General features: G+C 40.8%; 1 protein-coding gene across 1 annotated transcript in view; it reads left to right on the top strand.

Moving 5' to 3' along the window:
• Positions 1-16,830, top strand: part of TTN (titin) — a 295,687-nt gene that overhangs the window by 50,713 nt on the left and 228,144 nt on the right. The window contains exons 30-40 of the mRNA XM_073577613.1: positions 46-306; positions 928-1,191; positions 1,279-1,539; positions 1,651-1,911; positions 9,949-10,209; positions 10,776-10,917; positions 11,094-11,259; positions 11,938-12,169; positions 12,292-12,576; positions 14,449-14,568; positions 16,254-16,442. Coding sequence (XP_073433714.1) covers positions 46-306; positions 928-1,191; positions 1,279-1,539; positions 1,651-1,911; positions 9,949-10,209; positions 10,776-10,917; positions 11,094-11,259; positions 11,938-12,169; positions 12,292-12,576; positions 14,449-14,568; positions 16,254-16,442 — 2,442 coding nt within the window. The remainder of the gene's footprint in view (positions 1-45; positions 307-927; positions 1,192-1,278; positions 1,540-1,650; positions 1,912-9,948; positions 10,210-10,775; positions 10,918-11,093; positions 11,260-11,937; positions 12,170-12,291; positions 12,577-14,448; positions 14,569-16,253; positions 16,443-16,830) is intronic.

Raw genomic sequence — 16,830 nt, 5'->3', positions numbered from 1 at the left:
AATGACATTACTTGTCTTACTGTGTTCATTCTTTTATTCCTTTAGGTGGTGCTATCAGCAAGCCGCTTGTGGATCTCACAGTTGCTGAATCCCAAAAAGCAATATTTGAGTGTGAAGTAGCTAATCCAGGCTCCAAAGGACAGTGGCTAAGAGAAGGAAAGCCAATTAACTTCAGTGACAGCATCAAAAGTGAATCAGTTGGTGCCAAGAGACAGCTTATAATTCCTATCAGCAAGCTTGAAGATATTGGAGAATATACCTATCAAGTTGCAACATCTAAAACATCTGCAAAACTCAAAGTTGAAGGTTAGCTGTCCAGAATTCTTATAGCTTGTATACTCAATAAGGGAACGGACAGACTCAGTGGAAAACATTTGCTGTATTTTAATCTGATATATAGGGGCTGATTCAAGACCGGTGATTTTTTAACTTGTCTTGATGATGGGATGTTTTGGAACAGACACTGATTCAGGAGACACTCACGCCTCTTAATGAATCAGGCGAGGTGCATAGTGGGGTGTGCACTACATGATCCAGACCACAAATCTTACTACAGCGAAGGCAAATTTGTATGGAGTAGCAAATGCCACTGCTGATCATGAATTTCATGAGCGGTGGTCGCCACGCTCCTATCCTTCTCCAGCTCTGCCCGCTTTGTTAGAGCTGGGGCGAGAATGGCATGAAAACACCAGAAATGACATATTTTGTGAAACCTTGCATTGTGCCACAAATTTGCAACTTTACTAAGCTTTCTGACAAGAAAGCTTTGATAAAACACCCCCAAAGCCTTTCTTTATCAGTGCTGATCAGCTCAATGGTATATTTTTTCCCCAAATGTCAGTTCTTGTTTATTTTACATACCATTAGTAAATTCTAACTATATGGAATACAGTCTTTCATGGTTATATCTTGATTATTTTTTTTTAGCTGTTAAGATAAAGAAGACACTGAAGAACCAAACTGTTACTGAGACACAAGATGCTATTTTCAGTGTAGAACTTACTCATCCTGATGTGAAAGGAGCCCAGTGGATCAAAAATGGTGTGGAGCTGGAATCCAATGACAAGTATGAAATCACAGTAGATGGACTAATGCACACCTTGAGAGTCAAGAGCTGTATTGTTCCAGATGAGTCGGTTTACAGCTTCAAACTTGGAAAGATTGGTGCTAATGCCAGACTCCATGTTGAGAGTAAGTTATTCACATTGGATATGAATATCTCAAAAGCTACATCTTTGACATCTGTGTTAATGTGCTATTATATTATTTTTTTTTTAGCTGTGAAAATTATCAAGAAACCCAAGGATGTGACTACTCTGGAAAACACACCAGCATCATTTGAACTCAGTGTTTCTCATGATACTGTTCCAGTCAAATGGCTGTTTAGGAATGTGGAGCTGAAACCAAGCGACAAGCATAAGATAGTATCAGATCGCAAAGTTCATAAGCTTATCTTGCAGAATGCGACTCCTGCCGATGCCGGCGAGTACACAGCTGTAGTTGGACAACTTGAGTGCAAAGTCAAGCTGTTTGTGGAAAGTAAGGGGAATCCCTAATATTCTTTTTTTGTCTTCCTTCTTTATGTTTTATTGTTTTCTGCTTATGAAAAAACTATTAGGTGATCAATATTTGACTTTTGTTCCTTCTTAGGTTTACACATTACAAAGACCATGAAGAACATTGAAGTCCCTGAAACTAAGACAGCCTCATTCCAGTGTGAGGTGTCCCACTTCAATGTACCATCTGTTTGGTTGAAGAATGGAGTGGAAATTGAAATGAGTGAAAAGTTCAAGATTGTAGTTCAGGGAAAACTACACCAACTGATTATCATGAACACAAGCAGCGAAGATTCTGCTGAATATACATTCATCTGTGGAAATGACAAAGTCAGCGCCACTTTAACCGTAAAACGTATGTATACTACAGCGCATGGTTTCATTAGTACTTATATCCCAGTTGTCAACGCCATATACACACACATACACACACATATACTGTATACACCCATACAGTATATATATAAATATATGTATATACTGTATGGGCAATGTAATATAGACAGATAGACAGACAGACAGAGATAATATGTATAAGAATGCTTGACACCTGTATTTATTGGCAGTCGTATCAAGACAGTTAAGAAGCGCCCGGGATATTGGCCTAAGGATTCCAGCCATGGTTATATCATCTGTCAATAAATAGAGTTGCTATGCAGTTTTAGATAAGAATCTGTAAGAAAGAAATGTTATCAAATGAAAAATATTAAAGTGGTTGTCTGGTCTTAAACTACAATTCTGCAGTCACTCCCGGACACATTCCGACGAGATGGGCGCAGTCTCACTCAATGCAAGTGTATAGGGCAAGGCAAGGCAAGTCTAGTCGGAATGTGGTAAGAAGTATGCATTGCATATGTCCCACTAAAGCTAATTACTGTCCTCAGTGATGACACTTACAGGAACAGATTGTAAAGACTGAGGTCAGTGACTGGCCGCAGAGGTCACATGAATGATGTACAGTATGTTATATCATTAAAGGCGATATCCCATAATCTATCATTTTTTTTAAACTTCCTGAAGTCTAATAACCTCTTAAGTGACCTAGCCATACCTCCCAGTGCTCGCCAGATAGTTTCTTAAATTTTTTTTGCTCCATTTCCACTACATTTGTGTCTTTGCTCAGTGTGAAGTGGGCAGTCCATCAGTGTTGTCCATGTGACCACTGTAAACTACAGTACATATCCCACATATCCCACAACCATCTGCTTCTTCTCCAGTCTCCCTGCTTTCCTCCATGTACAGATAACATTAACTGCTCCTCCACCTGCTCTGTGATCTACTATTGGCCATCGGGGTTGAGTAGACAAGAGGAGATGTGGTACTGAGCATTGTTTCTAATGTGATATCAATAAATGTAATTTTCATCAGTCCCCACTGCACTGTGTAATGAATCCTACAGTTCTTTATGTATTTCAGATATATTCCCCCTGTATTTCCTGTCTCCGAAAATTGTCTTTGATGCTCATTGAAACCAATCTCAGTTCAGCTTTCATTTTCCCTGAGCTGTTTAAAAAATGAGAGCCGATGCTTCTACCTTGTGCCAGTCATTACACTGGCTACCCATCCACTCCAGAATTCAGTATAAACTTATTACCCTCACCCACAAAGCCCTCCATGGCTCAGCACCACCCTACATCTCCTCCCTTGCTTCAGTATACCACCCTACCCGCTCCCTCCGTTCTGCTGATGACCTGAGGTTAGCATCCTCAATAATCAGAACCTCCCACTCCCGTCTCCAAGACTTTACACGTGCTGCGCCAATTCTTTGGAATGCACTTCCCAGGTCAATACGATTAGTCCCCAATCCCCACAATTTTAAGCATGCCCTGAAAACGCATTTATTCAGACTGGCCTATCGCCTCAACACATTAACCTAATCTATCCCTGTGTGGCACAGCCAAAAGTTTTACCATAACCAGGTTCCCCGCATCATGTTCCCACATGCTTTATGCATCCATTAGCCCTCTGCGTCTGTACTGTTACACACTTAACATTATGGCTGGCCCATACAATCAGGGAAACTGTTACCACCCACCTTTCGTGTCTACCTCTTTTCTCATAGACTGTAAGCTTGCGAGCAGGGCCCTCATTCCTCTTGGTATTTGTTATAATCTATGTGATTATTGTTATGCTGTAATGTCTATTGTCTGTACAAATCACCTCTGAAATGTAAAGTGCTGCGGAATATGTCGTCGCTATAGAAATAACATTTATTTATTATTTTATTATTAGAGCTGAGCTCTGATTGGTTGCTATGGGCAACAATGACAGTTTCTGTGTTAGACAGTATAAATAAGGCCTAGCTGTATTAACCCCTTCACCCCCAAGGGTGGTTTGCACGTTCATGACCGGGCCAATTTTTACAATTGTGACCACTGTACCTTTATGAGGTCATAACTCTGGAACGCTTCCATGGATCCCGGTGATTCTGACATTGTTTTCTCGTGACATATTGTACTTCATGTTAGTGGTAAAATTTCATTCAAATAACTTGCGTTTATTTATGGGAAAAACGGAAATTTGGCGAAAATTTTGAAAATTTCACAATTTTCCAACTTTGAATTTTCATGCCCTTAAATCACAGAGATACAGCACACAAAAAACTTGATAACTAACATTTCCCACATGTTTACTTTACATCAGCACAAGTTTGGAACCAAAATTTTTTTTTGTTAGGAAGTTATAAGGGTTAAAAGTTGACCAGCGATTTCTCATTTTTACAACACCATTTTATTTTTAGGACCACATCACATTTGAGATCACTTTGAGGGGTCTATATGATAGAAAATACCCAAAAGTGACACCATTCTAAAAACTGCACCCCTTAAGGTGCTCAAAACCACATTCAAGAAGTTTATTAACCCTTTAGGTGCATTACAGGAATTTTTTTGAATATTTAAAAAAAAAATGAACATCTAACTTTTTTTCACAAAAAAAATACTTCAGGTTCAATTTTTTTTATTTTACCAAGGGTAACAGGAGAAATTGGACTGCAAAAGTTATTGTGCAATTTGTCCTGAGTACGCTGATACCTGATATGTGGGGGGGAACGACTGTTTCGGCGCATGGCAGAGCTCAGAATGGAAGGAGCGCCGTTTGACTTTTTCAATGCAAAATTGGCTGGAATTCAGATCGGACGCCATGTCACGTTTGGAGAGTCCCTGATGTACCTAAACAGTGGAAACCCCCTACAAGTGACCCCATTTTGGAAACTAGACCCCCCAAGGAACTTATCTAGATATGTGGTGAGAACTTTGAACCCACAAGGACTTTACAGAAGTTAATAACGTACAGCTGTACAATTAAAAAATCATATTTTTTCCACAAACATGATCTTTTCACCCCAATTTTTATTTTCCCAAGGGTAACAGGACCCTAAAAGTTATTGGGCAATTTGTCCTGAGTACGCTGATACCCCACATGTGGGGGTAAACCACTATTTGGGCGCATGGCAGAGCTCGGAAGGGAAGCAGCGCCATTTGACGTTTTTGGCTGGAATTGAGATCGGACATCATGTCGCGATTGGAAAACCCCTGATGTACCAAAACAGTGGAAACCCCCCACAAATGACACCATTTTGGAAAATAGACCCCCTAAGGAATTTATCTAGATGCGTGGTGAGAACTTTGAACCCCCAAGGGCTTCACAGAAGTTTATAACATACAGCCGTACAATTAAAAAATCATATTTTTTCCACAAAAATGATCTTTCACCCTCAATTCTTATTTTTCCAAGGGTAACAGGACCCTAAAAGTTATTGTGCAATTTGTCCTGAGTACGCTGATACCCCACATGTGGGGGTAAACCACTATTTGGGCGCATGGCTGAGCTCGGAAGGGAAGCAGCGCCATTTGACGTTTTTGGCTGGAATTGAGATCGGACACCATGTCGCGATTGGAAAACCCCTGATGTACCAAAACAGTGGAAACCCCCCACAAATGACACCACTTTGGAAACTAGACCCCCTAAGGAACTTATCTAGATGTGTGGTGAGAACTTTGAACCCCCAAGGGCTTCACAGAAGTTTATAACATACAGCCGTACAATTAAAAAATCATATTTTTTCCACAAAAATGATCCTTTCACCCTCAATTCTTATTTTTCCAAGGGTAACAGGACCCTAAAAGTTATTGTGCAATTTGTCCTGAGTACGCTGATACCCCACATGTGGGGGTAAACCACTATTTGGGCGCATGGCTGAGCTCGGAAGGGAAGCAGCGCCATTTGACGTTTTTGGCTGGAATTGAGATCGGACACCATGTCGCGATTGGAAAACCCCTGATGTACCAAAACAGTGGAAACCCCCCACAAATGACACCATTTTGTAAACTAGACCCCCCAAGGAACTTATCTAGATGTGTGGTGAGCACTTTGAACTCCCCAGTGCTTCACAGAAGTTTATAACGCCCGGGCGTGAAAATAAAAAATTCGTATTTTTTCCACAAACATGATCTTTTTGTCACCATTTTTTTATTTTCCCAAGGGTACCAGGAGAAATTGGACCCCAAAAGTTGTTGTCCAATTTGTCCTGAGTATGCTGATACCCCATGTGTGGGAGAACACTACTGTATGGACACACGTCGGGGCTCGGAAGGGAAGTAGTGACGTTTTGGAATGCAGACTTTGATGGAATGGTCTGCGGGTGTCATGTTGCCTTTGGAGAGCTCCTAATGTACCTAAACAGTGGAAACCCCCCACAAATGACCCCATTTTGAAAACTAGACCCCCTAAGGAACTTATCTAGATGTGAGGTGAGCACTTTGAACCCCCAAAGGCTTCACAGAAGTTTATAATGCCAGGGCATGAAAATAAAAATATCGTATTTTTTCCACAAACATGATCAATTAGTCCCCAATTTTTTTATTTTCCCAAGGGTAACAGGAGAAATTGAACCCCAAAAGTTGTTGTCCAATTTGTCCTGAGTACGCTGACACCCCATATGTGGGAGAAAACTACTGTATGGACACACGTCGGGGCTCGGAAGGGAAGTAGTGACATTTTGGAATGCAGACTTTGAGGGAATGTTCTGCGGGTGTCATGTTGCCTTTTGAGAGCTCCTAATGTACATAAACAGTGGAAACCCCCCACAAATGACCCCATTTTGGAAACGAGACCCCCTAAGGAACTTATCTAGATGTGTGGTGAGCACTTTGAACCCCCAAGGGCTTCACAGAAGTTTATAATGCCCGGGCATGAAAATAAAAAAATCATATTTTTTCCACAAACATGATCAATTAGTCCCCAATTTTTTCATTTTCCCAAGGGTAACAGGAGAAATTGGACCCCAAAAGTTGTTGTCCAATTTGTCATGAGTACGCTGACACCCCATATGTGGGAGAAAACTACTGTATGGACACACGTCAGGGCTCGGAAGGGAAGTAGTGACGTTTTGGAATGCAGACTTTGATGGAATGGTCTGCGGGTGTCATGTTGCCTTTGGAGAGCCCCTAATGTACCTAAACAGTGGAAACACCCACAAATGACCCCATTTTGGAAACGAGACCCCCTAAGGAACTTATCTAGATGTGTTGTGAGCACTTTGAGCCCCCAAGGGCTTCACAGAAGTTTATAATGCCCGGGCATGAAAATAAAAAAATCGTATTTTTTCCACAAACATGATCAATTAGTCCCCAATTTTTTTTATTTTCCCAAGGGTAACAGGAGAAATTGGACCCCAAAAGTTGTTGTCAAATTTGTCATGAGTACGCTGACACCCCATATGTGGGAGAAAACTACTGTATGGACACACGTCGGGGCTCGGAAGGGAAGCAGTGACATTTTGGAATGCAGACTTTGATGGAATGGTCTGCGGGTGTCATGTGCGTTTGGAGAGCCCCTGATGTACCTAAACTATTGAAACTCCCCACAAGTGACCCCATTTTGGACACTAGGCCCCCCACGGAATTTATCTAGATGTGTGGTGAGCATTTTGAACCCCCAAGTGCTTCAAAGAAGTTTATAACGCTCGGACGTGAAAATAAAAAAATAATTTTTTTCCACAAAAATGATATTTTTGCCCCCAATTTTTTATTTTCCTAAGGGTAACAGGAGAAATTGGACCCCAAAAATTGTTTTGCAATTTGACCTGAGTAGGCTAATACATGTGGGCGCATGGCAGAGCTTGGAAGGGAAGGAGCACCATTTGACTTTTTCAACTCAGAATTGGCTGGAATTGAGATCAGACGCCATGTTGCATTTGGAGAGCCCCTGATGTGCCCAAACAGTGGAAACCCCCAATTCTAACTCCAACCCGAACCCCAACACACCCCTAACCCTAATCTCAGCCCTAACCCTAACCCTAACCCTAGCCCTAACCCTAGCCCTAACCCTAACCCTAGCCCTATCCCTAGCCCTAACCCTAACCCTAATGGGAAAATGGAAATAAATACATTTTTTTTATTTTATTATTTTTCCCTAACTAAGGGGGTGATAACGGGGGGTTTGATTTACTATTTATGGCGGTTTTTATGTTTGGCAGCTGTCACACGCTAAAAGACGCTTTTTATTGTAAAAATAGTTTTTGCATCACCACATATTGAGAGCTCTAATTTTTCCGTATTTTGACCCACCGAGTCATGTGAGGTCTTATTTTTTGCGGGACGAGTTGACGTTTTTATTGGTTCCATTTTTGGGCACGTGACATTTTTTGATCACTTTTTATTCCGATTTTTGGGACGCAGAATTAACAAAAACCAGAGTTTCATGAATTTCTTTTGGGGGGGTGCGTTTACACCGTTCCGCGTGCGATAAAATTGATAAAGAGGTTTTATTCTTCGGGTCAGTACGCTTACAGAGATACCTTATTTAGGTCTTTTTTTATGTTTTGTTGGTTTTATGCAATGAAAACTATTTTATATAAAAAATAATTATTTTTGCATCGCTTTATTCTGTGAGCTATAACTTTTTTATTTTTTTGCTGATGATGCTGTGTGGTGGCTCGTTTTTTGCGGGACAAGATGACGTTTTCAGCGGTACCATGGATATTTATATGCGTCTTTTTGATCGCGCGTTATTACACTTTTTGTTTGGCAGTATGATAATAAATCATTATTTTTTGCTTCGTTTTTTATTTTTATTTTTTAAGGGGTTCGCTAAAGGGGTTAACTAATGGGACAGTTTTATAGGGCGGGTCGTTACGGACGCGGTGATATTTAAATAGTCCCAGGTGGGACATCACTGTCCTGTGACAGATCGCTGATCTGTCACATCACAGATCACTGTGACAGATTAGCAATCTGTCAAAGGCACTGCAGAAGGCTTCCTCATGCCTGCGCTTTGCAGGCACTGAGGAAGCCAGCTTCCTGCAGGCCCCAGAAGGCCCCCATCGCCATCTTGGATTCGGGGGCCTGGAGGAAAGGAGCCCCCCGCAGCAGCGCTGCACATTGCGCTGCCGTGGGGGGCTCAGGGAAGCACGGAGGGAGCCCCCTCCCTGCCGATGCTTCCCTTTAACCCCCGGTACACCGCGATCATGTTTGATCGTGGTGTGCAAGGGGTTAACATGTCGGGGCGGTCCGTGACTGCCCCTGACACATTGTGCCGGGTGTCAGCTGTGATAATTAGCTGACACCCAGCCGCGATCAGCGGCGCTCACCACGTGGGCGTCACTGATCGCGGTAGACGTACTATCCCGTCCATTGGCATAGGGGCCCGGGTCCCATGGACGGGATAGTACGTCTCATGTCAGAAAGGGGTTAATATTGCATTTATAGGTAGGAGGACTCCATTATATTAAATATGGACAGAAATATTCATGTTTTTAATGAGAAAAAAATTGGTGGTTTAGTGGCTGGTACGCCTATGCTTATTCTGCTGCATGGCCAAGTTTCACAGTCAGATAGGAGTGTAGCTGTTCCTCTGATGTCAGGAACAGGCGCACAGTACCTATGCACACCCTGTTTAGTAAGGACCACCCAACTGTGGATGCGCTGTCTCACTTCAAAGTAAGAAGAGGATATCTGCTTTAAAACATAGCCGGTCTCTACTGAGCATGTGCGAATTGCCATGAAGGAACTACAGGACGAAAGAAAAAGGTCTCTGACATACAGGTTTTCAGTAGGTGGTATCTGGGGCAGTGAGCACTTTTGGAAATTGATAGTATTTGGAAACTTTATTTTAAGATGTTAGGTCACTTAGCTGTGATTGATATTGGTGGGATAAATAAACCCTCTAAATCTTGACTGGTGGGGAGGCGGGACCACTAGAGAGGTGGCACTGGAGCAGGATGATTATTTTTGTTTTAGTACAAGGAGTTCCAATAATCTGAAATCTGATCATTTTCTTAAGACTAGTATCAGAAGATTGAGTCGGACTTAATAACTCGATACTTAACAGACTCATGATACGTGAAGAGAATCGTGATTGTTAAACCTTCTGTATATTTCTTTTTGTGCAGCCGTGCTGATCACTTCCATGTTAAAAGATATTAATGCCGAAGAGAAAGACACCATTACTTTTGAAGTGACTGTAAATCATGAAGGCATCACTTTTAAATGGCTGAAGAATGGTGTTGAAATCAAATCTACCGAACGATGCCAGATAAAAGCCAAACAACAGACTCATTCTCTTACAATCCGAAATGTCCACTTTGGTGATGCCGCAGAATACAGTTTTGTTGCTGGAAATGCAGTATCTAAGGCTAAATTATATGTTGAAGGTAGGCTTATTTTTGTCCATTTTAATTTTTTTTCCTACATATGTTTTTTCTTGGAATCTGTGTAAGGTCTCATGCACACGACCAATTTTCTTGTTCGACTGCTATCGGAGGTTTTCAAGGATAGCATTTGTACCCATGGCTGTGCACATGTCCGATCGTCCATCATCCATCCAACTGTCATATCAAAATCAACATTGCAAGTCTATGGTTCTGTGAAAAAAATCGGGCTGCATTCACAGATGACATCCGAGTGAGGTCCGATTTTCATGGACTGACAGAACGGAGAAGGTGGAGAAATGTTTTGCTATTTTTTTCCTCTCAACGTCCTAGAAAAACTGATGTCCCTCTGATCAAACTTTGATCAGAATAATTGGACCATTTTTGTTGGATGAGGAGAAATCGGTTGTTTAAACCTACCCTAAGAAGAAGCAAAAAAAAAAATGCCTATAGAAGGACATTGGGTAGCTTTACTTTTTTCCCCATGCTCACATACAATTACGACACTGTAAAGTCCTATATCTGATGTTTGTAAATATTAATTTCACCACATTGATTTTTTTTTTTAGCTCGTCACATAGAATTCAGGAAACAGATCAAAGAAATAAAAGTCCTTGAGAAGAAAAGAGCAACATTTGAATGTGAAATTTCTGAACCTGATCTGTTCGTACAGTGGATGAAGGATGGTCAAGAACTCCAAATCACTGACAGGTAAGGTTTCTTCTGAATCTGGTGGAATCTGTTTGAAAATAGATTAGGCTGTATCAAAGCAAGCCATTACTTACAGTATAATGTGAGCAGAGCTTTAGAAACATTTGTTTTAAAATATGCATGCAAACCTTCATCAATATTTAATAAATAATTCTATATTTTGTTTTTCGATTTAGGATTAAAATTCAGAGCGAAAGATATGTTCACCGCCTTGTGATTCCTTCTGCTCGCATGTCCGATGCCGGGCAGTACTCTGTAGTTGCTGGTAGTAATATATCCACTGCCAATTTACATGTAGAAGGCCGGGATGTCCGTATCACATGTCCTCGAAAAGAGATTGAGGTATTTATTCTAAAAAATAAGTTTGTACATTTTACACAAGTTTAAAATATTAATGAAAAGTAGAAGGTTACATTTGAAGGAAACATCGGGTCAGATTTATTAGTTGAGGTTTTTTGTTACTTCTTTCTGTCTAATGGTATATGTTGTTTTTTTGCAACAAATACTTCAAACGTGGCTCATGAATTTTGCACATAATTAAAGATGTTCTTTATTTTTGTCTTTTGCCACTTTTTAGAGCACAACGTTGCATGTTCCACTAAAATATTGCAAAAATTGTGCAAAAATTTAAAGCAAATATAAAATCACTAAAATCACTAGTGGGGGGTGTGGCGACTAGAGTACATTTACACAAAAATTATATGACATATTAAAAAAAGTCGCAATTGATGAATCGGCCGCAGACATCTGGAATACAAAAAACACTCCCGCTTTGGAGAACATAAAAAGCAGAGGAACACATAAAATAGACAAGAAGAAATTGTTGCAAATCAAAAACAGGTTAAAAACACCAACAACTAGACAAAAAATGGCGCAAATGCAATAATTAATTTTACCCATATTTTTTACTATTAAATGGGCACATATTAGCTGAAATGATAATATGAAAATATAGTATTCAACTAAAATGTTTTAGTTACTATGTTCAGATCAGTAATGATACAGTATTATTGCTTGTAGGCTGTCGAAAGACAAAGAGCCGTGGTTGAATTTGAAGTCAATGAGGACGATGTTGATGCTCATTGGCATAAAGATGGCATTGAGATCAATTTCCATATTGAAGAGAGATACGAGTACATTGTGGAAAGACGTGTCCATCGTATGTGCATCACAGAAACTACGATGAGCGATGCCGGAGAATACACCTTTACGGCTGGCAAAAACAGAAGCACTGCCACTCTTTATGTAAATGGTAGGTGCCGAAATATCAAGATTTTGGAAACCTGATAAGTTCTTTACTTTTTTGAGAGCTCAATTTTGTACAATTCAATATACTAAGAATTTAACTAAACATTGGTGTTGACTTCTGAACAGCTCCAGAACCTCCGGTTATAATCAAGAAACTTGAGCCAGTACATGTAGATTCTGGAAAACCTGCACGTTTCTGTACAGTTGTGTCCGGCAAGCCACAGCCAGCTGTAGCTTGGTTTAAAGACTCAACAAAACTTTCTGCTGGTTTCAAGTGCAAGTTTCTTCATGATGGTCAGGAATACACCCTATTACTCATTGAAGCCTTCCCAGAAGATGCTGCATTGTACACCTGTGAAGCAAGCAATGACTCTGGAATGGCCAGCACCTCTGCAACACTTACTGTTGAAGGTAATTATGGTTCTTTCAAACTACCAAATTTCACCTACCTTACGTTACAACATATCCCTTGATGAGGGTGTGAGGACACCATCTTTAGAAAAAAACCTTGATTTTACAATGTGATGTTTCTGTGTCACCAAATAGTGTTGTGATGTGGTTTGTAGCCGGTTAAAGTAGATCTGTCACCAGATTTCATAATACAATATGTATACATTTGAAAATTCATCTATTAATATATTTACTTTGTAATGTCTTCACATCCTGTTCCGTCCAGATGTGTTCGGATCCCAGAATTCCAAGCGGTGGAAGTTTAGCGATCACCATATTGGGACACCCAAGTGCATGGTACCACCAGTGGAACACCATTGCGAACACGCCGCCGCTGGGATCAGCCAAATGATTCACTGACCGCCGCCATCTTTGTACAAGAGGAGCGCATGCACAGTTTTAATGTGACTGCCGTTATCTGTCTGCACAAAGATGGCGGAAGTCTGATTTACTGCGCCTGCGCGAATTCCACGCAGGCGCAGTGAATCATTTGACTGATCCCGGCAGCAGATGCACGACGTGTCTATAGGCAGAGGAAGCCAGTCACATTAAAGGGGTTTTCCCATGAATGAAAGTTCATTTATAAAATTGTCTATGTCTGACCATGTACAGAGCATACCCCATCTCCTGGGCAGGGGAGAAAGCAAAAGACAATACTGACATTGCAGCAGGGGATCACAGAGGATTCATTTTGTGAGGTAAAATATTTCACTGACTGTTTTTAACAATATTTTACCTCACAAAATGAATCCTCTGTGATCTCCAGCTGTAATGTCACTATTGTCTTTTTCTTCCTCCCCTGCCCAGGAGCTGTGGTATGTTCTGTACACGGTCAGACACAGACAATTTTTAAAAGGAACTTTCATTTGTGGGACAGCACATGAAGGGAGAACACAGCACAGGAAGGAGAGAGACAGCAGACAAGGGGATAGCACATGGGGTAGACAGGTCAGAGAAGAGAGCACAGATGGGAGAAGTCAGCACATGGGAAAACAGAGTGGATAGGTGGGTGAGCACATGGGGGGACAGATTCTCAATGCTGCAAAACCTGCCCCCATTGTGACATTACCACCCTCCCGATGCGATAGCATCGGGCCTCCATCTAGTGTGAAAATAATTGGAATGATCTGATATTATAAGGAACAGTGGGATGGACTCATAAAATATTAATTTCAATATTAGGCAGAGAAATTTTCAAATGTTATTGTAGCCATTCTGACATGGATTTTCAGACTAAGTACACCAGTCTCATCAGATCTAAGTAAAAGAGACCTAAACCAAATTTAAAGGAACTTATTAGACATTTTTAGAACATAAATCAATTTAGTCCTTTTTTGTTTTCAACTATGAAATTGAATGTAGCATTTTAAAGGGGTTGTCCAAGCTTACAAGTCTACAGACACTCTGTGTCACCTTAGACTTGTGAATCCTTGCAGCATGCACACTGCATGTTGTCAGGATTCTCCAGTGCCAGCGCCGGTAGTTGTAGGACGATTCTCAAGTATGTGAGTTGCATACATGTGTTCACATGCCAATTAAATGTGCATGGCCTCGCTCAATACAAATGAATTAAGCAAGTCTGTATGACCGGAAGTATGCAAATGGCATACATACGGTCACATGACCTTGTGCTCCTGATGCCATCATTGAAAAATCCTGGCAACGTGCTGTGAGGAGTCACATATCCGCAGTCACATTGAATGATTGTGGACTTGAACACTAAGTCCTTTAAAGGAAAGGTGTATCTTTAGAAATTCTAAAACTGTTAGTGATAAGTTAATGATTAAATGTGACTATAGATATTAATCCGGTGTGTCTATTTTTGAATCACAGAAGTAGTGTCACCAGATTTGGAGGCTCCAGCCTACCCACCTGAAATCATCGCACCTCTCCGTGATGCCATTACTGCAGAAGGACAGTCAGCAAGCTTTCAGTGTCGTGTCTCTGGCTCAGGTTAGTTCACCCATCAACCAATACAAAGTTACATTAAAGTTAGCTGAGAAAACTTAATGGGTATCCTGATTTAACTAATAAAAGTTATTATTTGTATAATGTAAAGCTATACAATTTGACAACATATTTCCTGTTTCCATTTACAAAGGTTTTCATGATCCCTGCATACTATTATTCAATAGGAACCTTCATTGTCTACCTCTATCAATTGGGTAAAAATCTGTCCTGGGCGTGTGATGATTACACAAATTCACAGCTCAGGACAGTTAATTAATAAAAGTTTTTACTGAAAAACAGTAAGCAGAGATTAAGAAAAGTCAAACTTTGCTGCAAAAAGTAAATGGGAAAATTGCATATATTTTAAATATATAAACAATAACTTAAAATTTGCTAAAATTGGAATTACATAGTATGGAACAAATTTTAGGTGTTTAGTACATTTGATATCATTATCACTTGTAATTCATTTGTGATAAATATGTGAACCCATTGCTTCATATATATATATATACTATAGTTATCACGGCATGCCTTAAAGGGAACCTGTCACCTTGGAAAACGCTATTTAACTGCAGATATAGGGTTTAGCTGCAGGTAAATGGGGTCACAATGCTTACTGAGAGTGTGGCTACCATGGGAAAATGAACTTATTTCTTCCCGAGAGCCACTGGCTTTCAGTCATGGGGCTGTTCCCAGAGTGGCTACAGTCATGGCTCACAGCATTGTGGAAGCATACTCCAACACTTCAAATGACAACTTGCTGTCAATAAAAGTGCCCGGGTGTGCTCACAACCGCCAATGCGGTGCTGTGAGAAGTTACTGTAGCTGCTCTGTGTAAGCCACCATGACTCAAAGCTGGCTGCTCTCAGAAGGAAATAAGTTCATTTTCTCCCTTTAGCCGCACTTTCATAAAGATGGCACAGCAGTATTGTGATGCTATCTACCGGCAGATTAAAGGGAATCTGTCACCCTTTTTTTGGACTATCAGCTGCCGGCATTGACATCAGGGGCTTATCTACAGCATTCTGAAATGCTGTAGATAAGCCCCCGATGTAACCTGAAAGATAAGAAAAACACGTTAGATTATACTCACCGGAGGGGGCGGTCTGGTCCGATGGGTGTCGGGGTCCGGTCCGACGCCTCCCATCTTCATACGATGCCGTCTTCTTCTTCCCTTCCTGTAGTAGCTCTGGTGCAAGCGCACTTCTCTGCCCTGTTGAGGACAGAGCAGAATACTGCAGTGCGCAGGCGCCAGACCTCTCCCGATGCCTGCGCACTGCAGGACTCTGCTCTGCCTTCAACAGGGCAGAGCATTGCGCCTGCGCTGAAGCAACTACAGGAAGGGAAAAAAAGGACGGCATTGTATGAAGATGGAAGGCATCGGACCGGACTGCGACACCCATCGGACCGGACCGCCCCCTCCGGTGAGTATAGTCTAACGTGTTTTTCTTATCTTTCAGGTTACATCGGGGGCTTATCTACATCATTACAGAATGCTGTAGATAAGCCCCTGATGTCAATGCCGGCAGCTCATAGGGCAAAAAAAGGTGACAGATTCCCTTTAACCCTATGTATTCATGGAAATAGTGTTTTCTGATGTGAAAGATTCCCTTTAAAACTATAGGGGGATTTATATAAAATAATATATAAAAATATTTTTTACATACGCTATTGCATTTATACAGATCTGAAAGTTTCCTGGTTCAACAAAGACAAGGAGATCAAGCCATCACGATTCTTTAAAATGACCCAATTTGAAGACACCTATCAACTTGAAATAGCAGAGGCCTACTCTGAAGATGAAGGCATCTATACTTTTTCTGCTAGCAATGCTCTTGGACAAGTCTCATGCACTGCAAATCTTAGACTTGAAGGTATGTCTTCTACAAGATCAGTGGTGTAATATAAATATATATAGATCAACCATTTAACAGTGGTTCTAACATAGTCCTTGTCATCATTGTCAATTAAATTCACTAATACAATCCATTCACATGCTACTGGAACATACATATTCTTGTTGTGAATATGGAACAGCAGTGTAACCATCATTTCTCATTGTCATATTACCATCTTCTTGTTACCTTGCTATGCTTTTTTGTCCTGTCTGTTCTTTTCCATGTTGTTGACCATTGCATACTCTAAAGGTGCAATCTTTCTGTGTCATAAAGATATCCAAACATTTTGCACAACCAAAAACAAAAAAAAACTAAGAACACGCAAATAAAAAATAAGAACACAATTTATTAAAAAAAAGTCACG

Source organism: Dendrobates tinctorius, unplaced genomic scaffold (genome assembly GCF_039654945.1).
Source record: "Dendrobates tinctorius isolate UK_male_01 unplaced genomic scaffold, ASM3965494v1 ptg000056l, whole genome shotgun sequence".
NCBI lineage: Eukaryota > Metazoa > Chordata > Amphibia > Anura > Dendrobatidae > Dendrobates > Dendrobates tinctorius.
This window is presented reverse-complemented; position numbering and strand designations above follow the sequence as displayed.